This window comes from Nansenia antarctica (genome assembly GCF_963989245.1).
Source record: "Nansenia antarctica genome assembly, chromosome: 1".
Classification (NCBI taxonomy): Eukaryota; Metazoa; Chordata; class Actinopteri; order Argentiniformes; family Microstomatidae; genus Nansenia; species Nansenia antarctica.
The window spans coordinates 35,826,758-35,845,371 of record NC_137674.1 but is presented as its reverse complement, the minus strand read 5'-3'; the positions used below and the strand labels follow the sequence as shown (position 1 = coordinate 35,845,371).

Below are 18,614 nucleotides of genomic sequence, written 5' to 3'. Positions count from 1 at the left end.
GTGCCCTTGAGTAAGGCACTTAGCCCTAAGTGACTCCAGGGAGACTGTCCCGGTAATCTGTAATTGTAAGTCGCTTTGGATAAAAGTTGAAACGTAGTTCCGTGTTTCAAAAGAAAAGTCTGACCAAAGCATTGTCAATCTTCACACGTCACAGAGGAACCATGGGCCATGCACCCTAGAAGGCATCCCTGTGTACCGTACATCCTACATAATCCTACATTCAAGACAAAACAAAAGACACACACAACTGCATTTCGTTGTATTGTAGCCTACTTGTACTCTGCGATGACAATAAAGTTGAATCTAATCTCATCTAAAATTGTAAATGGACTGACATATATCGGCTTATTCCAAAGCGCTTTACAACGGCCTCTCATTCACCCATTCACACACCTAATGGCGGCAAGCTACCATGCAAGGCGCCAGCCCGCTCGGGAGCAATTTGGGGGTTCAGTGTCTTGCCCCAAGGACACCTCGACACGTGGCCAGCCGGGGATCGAACCGCCAATCTTCCGATCGTTAGACGCCGCCTCTACCTCCTGAGCCACAGCCTCTACCTCCTGAGCCTCGATTGGCACCCATAGTGGCAGCGGGACAGGGAAGGGGTTAAAAATGTCCTGGTGGGGCTGTCCCCGCTGAGCCGTGCATTCGCTGCGGGGTGACAGTGGCCCGGGGTAATTACCAAAGCCCCCCCTGGGTTACCGTGGGTTACCGCCCCCCCCTTAGTGCCACTGTGTGTGGAATGCCAGCTAAGCTGGGTTATTAGGGCCGGCACTGCCACCGGACAGGACCACACACCACACACACACACACACACACACACACACACACTCACACACACTACACGCAGGAACACACGCACACACGCACACTACATGCAGGAACGCACGCACACACGCACACTACACACACACTCAGCACCTTTATAGAGACACTTACGACACTTATGGTGATGTTGAGGTGTGTGAGCGGGCAGCCTACACACCTACACACACACACACACACACACACACACACAGTAAGGCAAGTTTATTTGTATTTCACATTTCATACAATACACACACACACACACACACACACACACACACACACACACACCATGTCCACTCAGACTACAGCTACTACTGCTGGCTCGAGGGAGGACAACATGGAGGAACTGGAGAACACTATCATCATTACCATGCAATCATAGGCTGCTCGCCTGGTGTGTGTGTGTGTGTGTGTGTGTGTGTGTGTGTGTGTGTGTGTGTGTGTGTGTGTGTGTGTGTGTCAAGAACATACCCTTATAATAGGATGCCAATTGTGTGAGAAGAACTTACCAGCACATGGGAAGGAATGTTTTAGAGTGAGTTTTTCCATAGCTGCGATTATCTTCAGAATGCCAAACAGTGTGGTAGCTCGTCGTCATTTTATGCAGAAGTGGGGAATCGGTATTTAGAAGTGGTTCTGATTACAACAACAAGCAAACTGTTCACCTTCGCCGATAGAACGCGACGGCGTCCACACCGGTCGATGCGCGCGCGCGCAATTACGCAATTGGCCTTATAGTTGTACACACAAGGTTAACTTGTTAAATTGCCTACAGGTTCTGTCAGACTGATTCAAATGGTAGCGAGGACCTCTTACCTATAACTAAACAAAATGACGAATAATGTCAGACAGACCGACGTCACTTTTCCTCTGCAGCTGTTCGTGGCTCCTCCGGCTTCTGAGTCGAAGGTGGACGTGGGGAAGCTTCACACACTGCTCAACCTTACAGCCCCTTGACCAAGTCATTGATTTCAGCAATAACCACATACATACATACATAGACAGTAGAGCCTTGATGGTCAGTTTATGTTTGCATGATTGTATTTTATGCTGACAGGCATGGTTGATCTGATAAACTATACATGAATATGAGGTGATACTCATCCAAACTAAGGCCGCGTTTGTAAATGAGCTCTCAGAGTGGCGGAGCATCCACATGACTGTCTCTTGTCCAATCAAATTACTTGGTTCCTTCATGACGTTGAACCCAGTGTGCGCTCCGGTGAATTTACGAACGCGGCCTAAATGTTCTGAACCAAAAGCTGAGTTGGCTTACACAGGATAGCTGACAGGAATGGTGGGACAGCAGCTGTGTTTCGTGAAGGCAGTCACTTGTGCACAGAGGAGGGGAGGGATGACATATCGAACAGGGATGTTCTGCTGATGAAACAGGCAGCATGCACATTCTGCAGGCTCAGAAGAGTCAGGAGGCCCAAGTGTAAGAAGAGAGAGTCCCCCCCTCTCTCTCTGTCACTCTCTCTTAAGGCTTTGGCAGGTTTATAACTCTGACCCAAGAGCAAGTCTGAGAAAAGCTCAAGGTGCTGAACTTAAACTTGGTGACAGCTGGAGAAACTGGAGCCCAAGGAGTTTAAATATAGACCCCCTCAGAATCCCAACTGGTGCACTTACACTCGCACTGCCAACACATCTATACGTTAACACCCTCAACCGTATGATAGTACACACCGTCATGTACACTTTCATACGTTGACATTCACTTGTGTACCTAGATTGTGTAGATATATTGGGGCGGCTGTGGCGCAGGAGGTAGAGCTGGCGTCACATTGGTGTGTGAATGTGTGTGTGAATGGGTGAATGAGAGGCCATTGTAAAGTGCTTTAGAATAAGGCGCTATATAAGTATATATATATATATATATATATATAAGTCAGTCCATTTACCATTCACCATTGTAGGCTAAACTGTAGGTTTATTACATAAAAACCACAAACTTCAAATGCACGGTTCTAGTACAAAATCATTCTTGATTATATTAAATTCTTCCATGCATTTTAAACATGGCATGTTACTACTGTATGTGCGTGCACTAGTCCACGCAACAGTAAGACACACAAACAAAGTCTCTTGTGGGGTATTTTCTGCTCTGGAAAAGTCTAGAAGCTGTGTCAACATCATGGCCAGTGAAGACAGGTGTGTATTTGATATTTGATATCATGACAGTCTATATGTATGCTAGAGGTCTGTGGATTTCGCATGATTAGTTCTGGTAACTGTTGTTATTGTGTTGTTGTTATTTTAAAAAGAATCCTGATCCTGAGAACTCCTTCCAGCTTCCAGACAGTTTATTTATTTTAGCCCACACATTCCAGTGGTCTTCTGCGCCATCTTGTGTCGAAGTTGAGCAACTGCAAGCTACAATACCAATACTGTGTGTGTGTGTGTGTGTGTGTGTGTGTGTGTGTGTGTGTGTGTGTGTGTGTGTGTGTGTGTGTGTGTGTGTGTGTATGTGTGTGTGTGTGTGTGTGTGTTTCAAGTTTCAAGTTTTATTGTTACATCACATTACACAAGTATAAGAGAGTAAAATTCGTAGGCTTCGGTTCCTGACATTGCAGCAGAGGACAATAAGGCAACAGGCATAATTCAAGATAAAAAAGAGACAATAATACAGAACATAAGTGACTAATAAGACAGGATACAATTAGCTGTACAAATAGTCAATAAAATAGATAGTTCAAGTAGTAAAGTGGCTGTGAGCTTAAGGTTTAGGTAGTCCATAGACGTGGGGTGTGCTTGAAGATGATAGTCAATTGTCTACAATAGGCTTGTTCATGAGCCTGATCACCTGGGGGAAGTAGCTGTTGATTCGCCTTTTGGATGGCATCGGTTCAAACAGGCTGTAGTTGGGGTGGTTGGGATCTTTTATGATCATCCGGGCTTTGCTGACATATGGTTTGTTGTATATGTCCTGGATGAAAGGAAGCTCACATCCACAGATGCACTCAGCTGTCCACACCACCCTCTGTAGCGCTCTGCGGTTGAGGGCATTGCAATTGCCGTGCCAGGCAGTGATGCACCCAGTCAGAATGCTCTCGGTTGTGCCTCTGTAGGATCTTGGACCCCATGCCAAACTTCTTCAGCCACCTGAGGTGAAAGAGGCGCTGCTGTGCCTGTTTCACCACCTGTTTGGTGTGCACGTCCCAGATGAGGTCATCAGAGATATGGATCCTGAGGAACTTAAAACTGCTGACCCTCTCTACGGTGGACCCGTTGTGGTGATGGGGTCCTGTTCCCGGCCTTTCCTCCTGAAGTCCACTACCAGCTCCTTGGTCTTGTCAGTGTTGAGAGAGAGGTTGTTCTCCTGGCTGTACTGAGCCAGGCGGCCCACCTCTCTCCTGTAGGCCGTCTCATCGCCGTCGGTGATCAGGCCAATCATTGTTGTGTCGTCAGCAAATTAAATTACTGAGTTGGAGCCGTGCGTGGCCACGCAGTCGTGGGTGTACTGGGAGAGTAGGAGGGGGCTCAGGACACAGACCTGGGGGCCTCCTGTGTTGAGGGTTAGAGGGGCGGAGGTCTTTGAGCCCATTCGCATCACCTGGCGTCGGTCCAAAAGGAAGTCCAGGATCCAGTCTCATAGGCCCGGGGTTAAGGCCTAGGTGTCTGAGCTTGGTGTCGAAAGGACTGTGTTAATAGAAAGACTGTGTTAATAGAAAGACTGTGATAATAGAAAGACTGTGTTAATAGAAAGACTGTGTTAATAGAAAGACTGTGTTAATAGAAAGACTGTGTTAATAGAAAGACTGTGTTAATAGCAAGATTGTGTTAATAGCAAGACTGGGTTAATAGCAAGACTGGGTTAATAGCAAGACTGTGTTAATAGAAAGACTGTGTTAATAGCAAGCTTGTGCTAAAATACTCAAAACAACGATCCACGGATCCAGTACAACAGAACCAGGGTGAAAGTGAGACTCCCTGTCACCCAAGATACAACCTGGGAAATAAACAGATAACAATTCATGAGACAATGTTAATAATAATAATAATAATAATATCTTGGTTTTATATAGCACCTTTCACAAACCCAAGGACGCTTTACAGATTTTACAGACAGAAAGTCAGACAAACAGAACAGAAACAACACAGAGACAGTGACAGCGACAAAACTAAACTAGGGGCCAAAGGCCTTGATGAACAGATGAGTTTTGAGGGCTGATTTGAAGGTATTCAGGGTAGGGGCGTTGCGGATCACTGTGGGGAGAGTGTTGTACGTGTGAGAATGTATTTACTATGCTCAGCATCATCCTCCAAAACGTAACAAGATAGCATTATATCTAATAATAACAATACTGTGCGACAAATAGTTTAGACAAATAGAAGCATACAAATAACTATTTTGGAACAATGAGCGAGCGTGTCCTCTCTGATGACTTCCTGGTCTCTGTCTCCCTCTAGCGTTGGCCAATAATATAACACCACTCAGCTTGGTCGCATTCCTTTTTTATTTATATTTACATTTAAAATTTTTGGCATTTAGCAGACGCCTTATTCCAAAGCGACTTACAATCGATACATTTGACTAAACATGTGAATCATCAATCCACCAGTCGTAGCAGGAAGAGTAATCCAGCTCAGGCCCGGGGCCATTGGCAGTCGTCGTGATAGAAGAAGAAAGAAAGAACAACAACAACAAAAACATTTACACTGGAGAAACAGTACAAGGGGGAAGTAGACATTTTAGGAGACACAGTGCTGGGGGGTAGTAGATGTCTCAGGAGACACAGTGCTGGGGGGGTAGTAGATGTCTCGGAGACACAGTGCTGGGGGGTAGTAGATGTCTCAGGAGACACAGTGCTGGGGGGTAGTAGATGTCTCAGGAGACACAGTGCTGGGGAGGTAGTAGATGTCTCAGGAGACACAGTGCTGGGGGGTAGTAGATGTCTCAGGAGACACAGTGCTGGGGGGTAGTAGATGTCTCAGGAGGCACAGTGCTGGGGGGTAGTAGATGTCTCAGGAGACACAGTGCTGGGGGTAGTAGGTGTCTCAGGAGACACAGTGCTGGGGGGATAGTATATGTCTCAGGGGGAGCAGTTAAGATGTAACCTGAAGAGATGGGTCTTATGTTTTTTTATATTATCCCAAGGTTTTAGCATTTCAAGGAATCATAGAATGGGAACATGAATTAGCAGTTTAGTTTAGCAATGTTCAGTGTAAAGCCTTTAACATATGTAATATCATCAAACGTACATTCACTGAACACTTTATGAGGAACACTATACTAATACTGGGTAGGGCCTCCCTACCCAAAACAGCCTCAATTATTTGTGGCATTGAGTCCACAAGATGTTGGAAACATTCCTTTGAGATTCTGGTCCATGATGTTTGTATCCCACAATTCCTGCATTTTTCAGGTGCACTTTCAAACTGTGAATCCCCTGTTCTACCACATCCCAGAGGTGTTCTATTGGATTCAGATCCGGTGACTGAGAAGGCCACTGAAGAACAACTGAACTCATTATCATGTTCATGAAACCAGTTTGAGATGACATTTGCTTTGTGACACGGTGCATTATCATGCTGGAAGTAGCCATTTAGAAGATGGGAACATTGTGGCCCTGAAGGGATGCACATGGTTAGCAACAATACTCAAATAGGCTGTGGCATTCAAGCGATGATTGATTGGTATTAACGGGCCCAAAGTGTGCTGAAAAAAAAACAATCCCCACACCATTTCACCACCTCCATAGATGAGAAGGTGTACAAGTGTTCAGTGAGTGTAGATGTGCTTTGACTTTACACCTTGGTGTGTGGTGGCGATGCCGTTTGGCTGTAAAGAACAGGGAGAAACACTTGAGCTCTTGTAAGTATACCGGGAGCATCCTTTATCTGAAAACTGTGGGAATACGACACAAAAAATAGTATCATACTTGGCTTTGGAGTAAACAGTCACCCGTCAACACTTAAAGAGTCCAACTGTATAGACTGCAAACTGTTTCACTTTGCTGAGCTGAGCTGGCCCAGTCTGCTTTGTGTGTCCGTCTGTCAATAGAACCCCCACAATGCATCAGTCATTTGTTCCTCCCCCCCCCAAAGCCAGCGTGTGTCCTTCCAATCATTTCCTTGTCATATTTTTTTTCTTCATAAATATCTACAGAAACCTTGACCACCGTCTGTCAAAACAATGTCCAATTATTGCTAATAATTGTTTGAGTCGGGGAAATTGACAGAGGATCCAAGTTCACATTAGTCTCTTTGTGTGCATAGAAAGTTGTCATGATATGAATATTGATTGACTTTACTAGAACTCGCAAGCGGTTAGATAATTGCCTCGTATTATCCGCATTGTATCTGGTAACAAATGACAGCCTGCTGGCTAGCGCGGCCCAGGCAGACACAGGGTATTGATCCGTCTGAACCGATGTGAAAAGCACAATCTACAGCATGAAGAGTGGATGATTAAGAACCGTGGGTAGGCAAATTGTGTTCTTTTTGAGACAAACTTATATAACACGTAAGGGACTGGAGTCAATGCACTGTTAAAGGCATTCAGGAGGACTTCAACCTTGGTTCAGGAGTCAGGACTGCTTCAGATAAATCAAAAACATCGTGAGAGATCGCCAAACCGCTGAATAGGCAGTGAAGGAACAATTCATTATCAAGGATAATTGCAGTGACTTTAGATAATCAAGTTTTTTTTAATTTAACTTCTGTGTTAACAATGATAGAGGTATGTATTCTTTCATTTCGTAAATAACCTTCAGTTTATTTTTATATTTTTAATAGTTCTGATAAATGTCTTGAAAACAATTGTAAAATTGCATTGAAATATAAAGAATGCGGCTGCAACATGAATCTCACCATTAGGGGGCGCAATTCTCCTCTGAACCATTAGGACACGTTGATTGATGATGCTCTGGGCCCTGTATTTCAAACTTTTACGTTTGTGGTCAGAATTATCCAGATAATGTTTTTGCTATTACTCAAAATCAGACAGATCCTGTACAGCGAAAACAAATACATACACACACACACACACACACACACACACACACACACACAGTCCACTCGAGGGGTCAAACAAGTCACGTGCCATACACTATCATCCATCGCTGAAACAGCGTAGTGGAGTTTGCTCTGCTCCAAGCCAGAGGATCCGCAGGGTTGTTTCATACATACAGGTGCTGGTCATATAATTAGAATATCATCAAAAAGTTGATTTATGTCAGTAATTCCATTCAAAAAGTAAAACTTGTATATTATTATATTCATTCATTACACACAGACTGATATATTTCAAATGTTTATTTCTTTTAATTTTGATGATTATTACTGACAACTAATGAAGATCCCAAATACAGTATCTCAGAACCCTACAAAACAAGTTTTTTTTAAAAAATGTTGGCCAACTGAAAAGTATGAACACATGTACAGCACTCAATACTTAGTTGGGGCTCCTTTTGCCTGAATTACTGCAGCAATGCGGCGTGGCATGGAGTCCATCAGTCTGTGGCATTGCTCAGGTGTTATGAGAGCCCAGGTTGCTCTGATAGTGGCCTTCAGCTCTTCTGTATTGTTGGGTCTGGCGCATCGCATCTTCCTCTTCACAATACCTCCACAATAATCTCCCCCACATTTTTGAATCGGCTTTGTTTCACAATCCTCTCCAGGGTGCGGTTATCCCTATTGCTTGTACACTGTTTTCTACCACATATTTTCCTTCCCTTCGCCTCTCTATTAATTTGCTTGGACACAGAGCTCTGTGAACAGCCAGCCTCTTTAGCAATGACCTTTTGTGTCTTGCCCTCCTTGTGCAAGGTGTCAGTGGTCGTCTTTTGGACAACTGTCAGGTCAGCAGTCTTCCCCATGATTGTGTAGCCTACAGAACTGGACTGAGGGACCATTTAAAGGCGTTTGCAGGTGTTTTGAGTTAATTAGCTGATTAGAGTGTGGCAGCAGGGGTCTTCAATATTGAACCTTTTCACAACATTCTAATTTTCTGAGATACTGAATTTGGGGTTTTCATTAGTTGTCAGTAATAATCATCCAAATTAAAAGCAATAAACACTTGAAATATATCAGTCTGTGTGGAATGAATGTATACATTATACAAGTCTCACTTTTTGAATGGAATTACTGAAATAAATAAACGTTTTGATGATATTCTAATTATATGACCAGCACCTGTATATGGTGACATTTAGAAGAAAACAACATCATACTCACTTTATTCAATGTTCATTTGATTTAGTAACAGATAGGCATAAAAACTGCGTCGTCAATAGTCACAAGAAACATTGCATGATATGATGATATGCTATGCTTTAGTTCAGGGTAATAATTATCGCCCTGGTCTGGTCTGATATTCATGGCGAAAGACTTCACAGCATTGTGCTCATAATTGTCACGGTGTTATTCTCTCAACAGTGAAATTATTCATTGAACAAAAATGGCTTGGCTACCAAACGATTGTTACGACGACATTTTTGTCAAGAATTGCAAAGAGGAGAGACGGATTATGCCAAATAAAAGGCTCGTATAGGCGGTTCCTCACAATGCGGCTTGCTGCCTCTGTCCAAGGTGCTGAACAGGCTCGTTTCACGCTTCATATAGGGTGCGTTCGTAAATACGCTCTGGGAAATCTGATCAGCACTCTTGTCCAATCAAATTTACTTGGTCCCTTTATGACGTTGAAACCAGTGTGCGCTCCGGTGCTCTCAGAACGAATTTACAAACAGCAGCCAATGTTAACGCCGTTGCTCAAACCAAGGAGGCGCCGCGGCGAAATCCCACCACGGCCGTAGTCTTTGAGCAAAAACCCAAAGTAGTGTTATCGCTTTGTATATTTATTTGATTTACTTTGTGTTAAATCGTTTGTCTTAATAGATGTGTTGTGCGTGGAGGACATAGGTTACTCAGCTCCAAGACCACACAGTCTGTTAAGATGAATATTATTATATTGTAGCCTACCTTTGCGGCAACGTGGGCAGGATGAGAGAGGATGTTATCTGGTCTATTGTAGCCGAGCCGAGGCCTATTTGAAACAATCCTGATTGACAATATATTGAGCGCCATAATGTAGGCTAGGCTATACTAACGGATTACAACTTTACATTTATGGACAATTAATTCCCACTACTTAGTCATACATGGGCGTGTGGGAAAAGGTTTCCTAAAGGGTTATTCAGTCGTAACTGCGGAACAGCCCTTCTCATGTACAACCCTCTGTGGTAAGGCTTCTATATGGAGCTCCCACAAGGATATTCTTAACCGTTAGTTCTCAGTGTGTGTGTGTGTGTGTGTGTGTGTGTGTGTGTGTGTGTGTGTGTGTGTGTGTGTGTGTGTGTGTGTGTGTGTGCGTGCGTGCGTGCGTGCGTGCGCGTGTGTGTCTTCGCTTCATGAAAGCGTGGTCACCTGTCAGCACGAGCACCACACAGTCTCACCACCAGAGGGCGCCCTTATCATTCTCAATAATCTACTGTGACCAGTTGACCAGTTCTTGTCTGTAATAATAAAACAAGCAATAAAACGCTTTCGCTGAATGAACGGGCAGGAATAGACTCCTTGTGCGGCCTCGACTCCAGCCGATAACCCAGTCAGTTCATATAGACAGAAGATATCTCTTGTAAAATTGTGAAATTCAAACGAAGAATAAGAATACAATAGATTAACAACCACCAGACGTCTGGCAGAGACACGTTCACATGAAAATAACATATAGAAGCAGAGAGACCGGGGGCGACAGGGAGAGAGGTTGCAGGGATCCATAGGCAGTGAGAGAGGGAGGGGGTGCGGAGGACCTAGGACAACGCTCAGGACAAGGCTCTTAATGCACTTGTGTTTCTCCGTCATTTAAAGGCAATAACCATAATCGTCTTTTATTAATACACAATACGTAAGCCAGAGAGCTTTTTTGGATCCACTACAACCCCTAGGTTTGAACGAGGATTTCGACATGAGTGTTGTGCTATGAATAAATTACTATAGACACTATAATATGTTCTATGCCAGGCTATATGATGTCTACTGCCTTATGTCTGCATGTTTGTAGCATTTCTCTATTGTTTTTTGTTCTGCTATATATATTGTAAATATGTTATGGATTTTGGTGTTTTCCTGTGTCATGAACACTTGTGTATGTTTTTTGTAGTCCACTAAATCTAGGACTAGGACTACAATTCCCTTGATACCTAGCCACTAGGTGTAATATTTGACACAGGTGTTGAGCATTGGCTAAATCAAGTGATGTTGTTTGAACCCTTTATACCACTGCATTCACTTGTCTGCTTTATGCCTAAAACTACGTTTTTTGCACAGATTTGAATGTGCGGATACTGTTTTTTTGCACCCTGTTAATAATAAGTAATTGATTACAACAACAACAACAACATAATAATAATAATAATAATAATAATAATAATAATAATAATAGCAACAACAATAATAACACACACACACGCAGATACACACTCATCATACACCGTAACCCTGTAGTAAATCTAGTCTACATGCAGGCTATTCGCTTTTCTATAGAGCTAATAGGCCTGTGAACAATCAAATTAGAAATAGAAAAACGTGCAGCTGGAGACACACTATACAAAAAAAAAAAAAAAAACAGTTTAGTAGGGTACATTTTGTAAAAGCATTCAAGTAATATTAGGCCTGCGCCTGGCTGCGGCTTTTGAGATGGAGCCTGTTGCAACACGGGAGCGATGTCTTGCTATCACCGGTGAAGCACAAGTTAATAAATAAATGATCAACTTAATGTAACAGTAACACAGTAACACTGTTACACTAAAACAGCAAAAGACCCGTGCATCATAGACGTGTAGGCTGCTGTGTGGTGGTCTTCTGAACAGACACTAGGTTTTTAGGCTGTATTTTTTATTTTATTTGTTTTACTCTGTAGCACTCTGAGAGTCTTTTGAATGATGATTGAACGTTTTTGAAGCCTGCTGTACCTTATGCAAGAACAAAGTGAAACAAGGAACACTGTGGGTAAAGATCTATCACAATGTCAGTCAGAGAAACACAAGACCCCTCAAAAAACAACAACAAACGAAAAGTGCAATACAAATAAAAAGTATTATTATTATTATTATTATTATTACTGTTGTTATTATCATTGTTATTACTGTCACGGCGACGCTGTGAGAGACGGGCCCACGGTACTGACACCACTTCGTACCCACGGTGCTGCTGACACCACTTCGTACCCACGGTGCTGCTGACACGAGCTCGTGTCAGATCGCGACTCGCTGCTGAACTGCTTTGACAGATTCGATCACAATAAAGCCGTACAGCCCAACAGTCATAGCCTATAACATAATCATGATTAATGTTCAGGAGATAGACACCGATTTGTCAAATTAAGCAATAGGCCTACTGTATAAAAAAACATGACAGGGATATCTAGTTCCAACAAACCAAGATAAGCGCAAATGTAAACAATGGTGTCTCTTAGAAATTGCCCCGATTTAGGCTACTTTTATATAAAACGTCCTAATATGGAGAGAATGCCTATTCATCATTATTATAGACTATTAATAATATTATTACATGTTTATTGGAGCACAATTAATATGTTATGACTGGTACAAACGTACAAGTCAGAAAACAGTCAATCAATTGGTAATTAAATCCTTTTAATCGCTCAACTCACGAGTTCGCATTGTAGCAGCTGCCTAACACACACACACACACACACACACACACACACACACACACACACACACACACACACACACACACACACACACACACACACACGCACACACGCACGCGCGCGCACACACACACACACACACACACACACACACACACACACACACACACACACACACACACACACACACACACACACACACACTTCACAAAAGTTCTGATTTTCGTACCCCTGGCAGACTATACCCTGACAGCAGTTCTTTGCCTCCCCTCACAAAACATTGGGAGCGCCTCTTTGTCCGCCTTCATCATTAGCGCTGATTACCGCTGACCAGTTTGACAACCTTATTGACTGCTAAATAGACTTTTTCATGTATTCCCCCTCTGGTCGCCCTTGTTTTGAATAGAAACGGAAATATTCAGCCATTTTGTCCCCATGATTTGAAAGAAACTCAAAAGCCCCCCCCCCCCCCCCCTTTCCTTCCCCTCACTTTACTTCCTCTCTCTCTCTCTTTTATGTACACGATAAATAAAAACGAACAACTGCATTGGCTTCTGTGTTGTTCCAGCTGAAAGACGTTTTTGAAAATACAGCTTGTCCCTTTCAATCGCTATACTGTAATTAATTGCAAATTGGAGGAAACTCCAGGTGTTAGACCAGACCAAAACTCTGAAGCGGTTGGAGAGAAAAAACACACAAAAAAACAGTAGTAGTTCTGTGTTGCATGGATGGTGGGGTTTATGTTGCTCATTTAAGCCGCGTTCCTGCAGGCTAGAACAGCGCCCAGAGGGATATTGAGCATTTGATATACAGCATTATTTCGCTCTAGTTTACGTGCCCTGATGGTGAATATATTATAAGCAAAACTTCATCATAAACACCAACCGTTGCTACATATTTTAGGCTTGCCATTCCCCATGCGACTACACGTCAACCTTGCACATTGTGTGCCACTGCAACGCTCCCTGGGCTGGAGGCCTGGTTCATGTATTCTGCACCATCATAAACACATCTGAATAAAGGAAAATGTAAACATAAATGTTTGTGACATATAGGCCTATTTTTGTATGCCTCCTGTGTGTATTTCAGGGGAATCATCATCGGCCTACATTATCAAACATTCGTTTCTCAAAAACAAAATGTGTTTTAGAGCCAACGGATTATCTGAAGAGCCATTGCAATAAATTATCGCAAATATTTTTCGCACGTTACCGACGCTGTAACGATTAACCGATAGCCTGTCGATGGGCCAATTCCCTCACACATTTACTGTTAAAGGACCTTTATAACAACACTTTAGAAATAGGCAGCCGAGAGTGCATTTCATATTCTGGTGTTCCTCCTATTTAGTTTGTACTCCTATAGCCCATCACCCTCTCCTCCTCCAGTGCGCCGGCCTCTCTCTGACCTCGCGCTGTCAGGCCGCATTACATGACACGGAGCATGTTGGCCAATTACGCCGGGAACGTGTCAGGGCATTATAAATAGTGGCATTATAAACAGGAAAAACATTTTTCTCGGTTTACATTTTCTCAAGTCTACATATCTAAGGTAAAATATGCGATTGAACATGTCTTAAGAAAAAAAAGCTCTCGTTTTACACCGCTTCACCAGTCCAAATAGAGTACGAAATCTAATTTTCCACCAGGCTTTAGAGTAGGACGATATTTAAATTGCGTTTTATCGAGCTAATAGTGAAATAGTTATAGATCATATCCATATAAAAATGTCTTCCCACCATGCAATAAACATCATTATTTAGGCTACATATTTCCTCGATAACCAACCAAAGAATGAAAAAGACTAGTGTTGTGTTCTTTTGATCAACAATTATTTTATTAAGTTATCTTTACCCTTTTTTTTTTCTTTTTTTTCTTTTTCTTTTTTACTGAAACACATGTTCACTAAAGCGCACATGTTCAACGGGTTCACCTGTGCACATGGTAAAATATTAAAAACACCAAGCAAATGAATATCAAATTCTAATAACAGCCAATCATTTTAAATAGGTAAATAAACATTATTTATAGAACTTTAAAAGTAAAGTAAAAATATGACAGCGTCTTTTCAACATGAAATACCCACAGAAAATAGCAGGTTAGGCGCTCGATGTCTTCTCCTTTTTCCTTTTTTTTCTTTTCTTGTTTTTTTTATCATCTTGAGGCATTTGTTTATTAGTCCTCCCTATAAAAAGGGATCGTGAATATGAATATGATTTCTCTTGTTGTTTTCTTCCCGCTTGTATTATTAGGTTCAGTCATCCGTATAGTGGCAAAAAAGGAAAAAACAAAATAAAGTAGCCTATAATAGCTTTAAGACAGATCCCGTCAGATTCTTCGTGTTTTGGCAGCCTTCAAAGAAGAACATCAGTTTCTTTAAATTCAAACGCAGGCACTGTGACTGTTTATTAGATTGTCTTTTTCCGGATCGATTTCGTTTTTATTTCCTGTTAAATGTATCCTCTTCCTTCCTCGCGGGACTGTGCTATGATGACCATTAGATGTCACATTCGCTGTCGCTGGAAGTGATGGAGATGGCCGAGGTGGCGGCTTTGCTCGACAGGCTCGCCTCGGGACTGGAGGCGGGACCGAGCCGGTCGACGGTTCCTTCGTCATCTGCCAAAGACCGAACCGAGCCCTGGGACATGCCTTGCTGTTGTAGCCTAAACACACAAATAGAGGGCAACAACTCAACAACTCTTCTGTAATGTTCTGTATTGACATCAAACTGAAACACTGTATCAGAGTCATGCACCAGGTATCGATGCATGATATTGATAGGTTGATAGATATTGATAGATATTGATAGGTGACGAGCACGCACATAGCCTACACATGACCCTAGTCTAGTGCATGTAGGCTACTCTTGTTTGGAGGCCTCGTGGAGGAATGAGCATCCTTATCATAGATATGGATATCAGGCGTGCCTCAGCTATTAATAGTAAATCTTTTTATGCTATGTTTTAACTGAGCAGGAAGCTCATAATTGTTTTCGCAAATATTAGTCGATCACGCTGCTGTTGTCTCTTCTCCTCTGTATCTTTAAGCCACGTTGAGGGAGATATTAGATGAATAATTAGGTTACGTTTGTTATTGAATGATGTTGAAGGCATAGGACCGACAGTTGTCAAAACAAACAAAATGCATTGCGGCAAATGTGAGTAGTGTTGAATGACCAGTTTTACACTGGAATCGCGTCACAGACAGACAGTGATGTAAGGTTTAGTATTGTATTTAGACTTAGTAGTTTAATGTGATCTAATCATATTTCTGGTAGCTATTCTTGACACATTTACAGAGTTGATATTCAAATTCTAGTTCACGCGGTGGAATTTGCCATTCATTTGCTGCATTCCCAAATGGTTCGTTCGTGTCTTTTTAGTTAGGATTACGCTATTCATGAAACACTTTAATGTATCTTACACCATGGGTTATTTGCATATTTTGACCATGCTTAATTTCGAATTAATTAATTTTTCAAGATTTCAGTCATATTAAAAAAAATATTTCACAGAGATAATTTTTGCACACGCAAAATTGCTCAGATTCAATAAAAAGCATGTAAATTCGATTAATCTCGATTGTTTGTGAGACGTCAGAGAGCTGATAAAGATGTTAAAGAACCATCCTTAACGGAATCGTGCACACAAAGGCTGGTGTGTCCAGCGTACATACCTATTTTTCGCAGCCGCCGCTCTATCCCTTTGTCTCCGGTTTTTGAACCAGTTCCCCACTTGTGTGGGAGTAAGTCCAGTAGCCTGTGCAAGCTCCCTCTTTTTGCTAGGGTTCGGGTAAGGGTCCTGCAAGTACCATTCTCTTAACAAATGCCGGGTTCTCTCCTTGAAGCAGTGGGTCTTTTGCTCCCCGTCCCATATCGTCCTGGGTAGAGGGAACTTCTTCCGCACGCGGTATTTGTCCACCGGTCCTAGCGGGCGGCCTCGCAGCTTCTCCGCCTCCTGGTAGTGCGCCTCGAGCCACAGGGCCTGCAGTTTCGTGTGAGACTCTTTGGTGAACTTGTGGTTCTCCAGGATGTGGTAGAGTTCACGGAAATTCGCGGTGTGGAAGGCGACGATGGCCCGCGCCCTCAGCACCGACTCATTCTTGTTGAGGACCTCGCATGCCGCCGGGGCCACGGGCAGCGACCAGAGGAAGCGGCCGAGGCGCTCGATGTCCCCGCTCTCCTCTAGAGTCTCGCAGACCCCCGCGACCTGCTGGGGGCTAAAATTTAAGATAGGCAGCTGAAACATGGAGGCTTCTCTGCTTCTCCTCCTTCTCCCTCTCCCTCTCTCTCTCTCTCCCTCTCTCCCTCACACACACTCACTCTCTCCCCTCTCTCTCTTGCACCCTTCTATCCCTCTCGCTCTCTGCGCGTCGAGTCCAGACAAAAAGGCATCGAATCCCAAAGTTACCAGATGAACCGTTAAAGACACGGAGGAACGATGCCCTCTGGCTGACTGCTGCAGCCTCGGCTGTTGAACTTGGTAGGTTGAAAGTACGAGAGTATAAAAAAAACTGGACTCGAGATGTATTTTGAAGGGGGGAGAGACAGTCAGCCCCTCTGCTGATTTTCTATTGGACTTGGCAGATTGGTTGCGTGGTCGCCGTGGACGCCCGTCAATCACTGTCAGGTTCACCAATCACGCGTAAAGGAGCCGGGAGATTTCAGCACCTCCCAGAGCTCGACAGCGCCTTTTTAAAATGTAAACATTTTGACCTTTGCTTTTTGTTTTCCCAACATTTAATGGCCTTCCATGTTTTCCTATACAGCCTTCTCCTTTGTTTGCTATGACTGTGAAGGAGAAAAGCAACGATTCAATTCAAACGCAACACGGACACAAACGTTTATCCTCGACGCCTTTCTTTGGAAAAAAATAACTTATCAGTCAACGACGAGACCGATTTTCAAGTGTCGTTTTTTTTAATCTTTTCAAAAAAGAGTAAAAAGATAACGGAAATAACAGCACTGGATTATTATGAATGGCTGTTTAATGCACGCAAATAATGTTCGCCTCATCCACACTACAATAAAGCGTCCCTAAAACCACAACCTTGTTTCCATGTCTACAAATGAAATCAAATGCTAAAATAAAAACAACAACATGGGCTGCGTCGCAAAGACATGTCTTGCAAATAATGTAGGAAGACGATAGCCTATATTCATGTTCAGCGTATTTGAATAGTCAGATTTTGGAGAGACACTAGTCTAATATTGGTCTAGCCTATATATAATCCTGTTTTGATATAATAAAAATCACTACAATGGTATGTTTATAGCAAGATGCCATTGATGCCACTGCCGGGCTTGGGTTTAGTATCAGGCACACTCCGTTTTGTGCACGGGCTGATTTAGTAAATAAGAAGGCGGATAGATAGCGCAGATGGTTTGAAGTGTCGGGTCAGATTATTTCATGGCTGGCTACAGTGGTAAAGTTCATTCTGACGGAAAAGCCTGATATTATTTTCACAGATTCGCACGCACGCACAGACACACAGACACACACACACACACACACACACACACACACACACACACACACACACACACACACACACACACACACACACACACACACACAGTTAGACTGAATCCCCTTCGGGCTCTTTTTGCATGAATTATGGGGAAGCTCGTGGCGCGGGGTTATGGAACTGCTGCCTTCTGCGCGAGAAGCTGTTCATTCTCCTGCTGAGCGCGTGACTATATCTGCAGAGGTACAAACTATATTTCTATACGTCCTCTGCTGTGCTGTAACTCCAAAATGATGCCGAATGTTTATACAATGAATGTTACATATTCTAAAATATGAACATATTTCACGTTTGAAGTTTTGAGTAAAATGCTTGATATGAGCCTATCAACATGCATAGACGTGTTAATCAGATGCAGTATATAGCGAAAATCAGCAAATTCCCCATTAAGGTGATAAAGGCTACAGATTTGAGGTTTTTCTCACAAATGTTCCAAAATAACCAGATGGTTGTTAGGCTACACGAGAGAGCAGGGGACAGATTAAGACGATTAAAGCTATATTCGTAATTCCATATAATAGATTTAGCACCCGATTGGTGACTAGTTGTAAATAAAGGATAAGGCCTGCAGAAGTAGAGGATCATGGGAGGACCGTAATTGCGAAGATGACTGACAAGGTGCAAGTGTTGAAAAATTCATGCGTTGTAAATATTTCATCCTG

The 18,614-nt window shown here is 42.9% G+C and overlaps 1 protein-coding gene across 1 annotated transcript in view; it reads right to left on the bottom strand.

Annotated features, from left to right (window-relative positions):
* Positions 1 to 16,673, bottom strand: part of LOC308166724 (homeobox protein SIX6) — a gene marked incomplete at both ends in the record, with an annotated part of 165,212 nt that extends 148,539 nt beyond the window's left edge. The window contains 2 exons of the mRNA XM_080541051.1: positions 14,924 to 15,089; positions 16,102 to 16,673. Of these exons, the coding sequence (XP_080397177.1) occupies positions 14,924 to 15,089; positions 16,102 to 16,673 (738 nt within the window). Of the gene's footprint in view, positions 15,090 to 16,101 lie in introns of the transcript that reaches the window.
* Between the last annotated feature and the right edge of the window lie 1,941 nt (positions 16,674 to 18,614).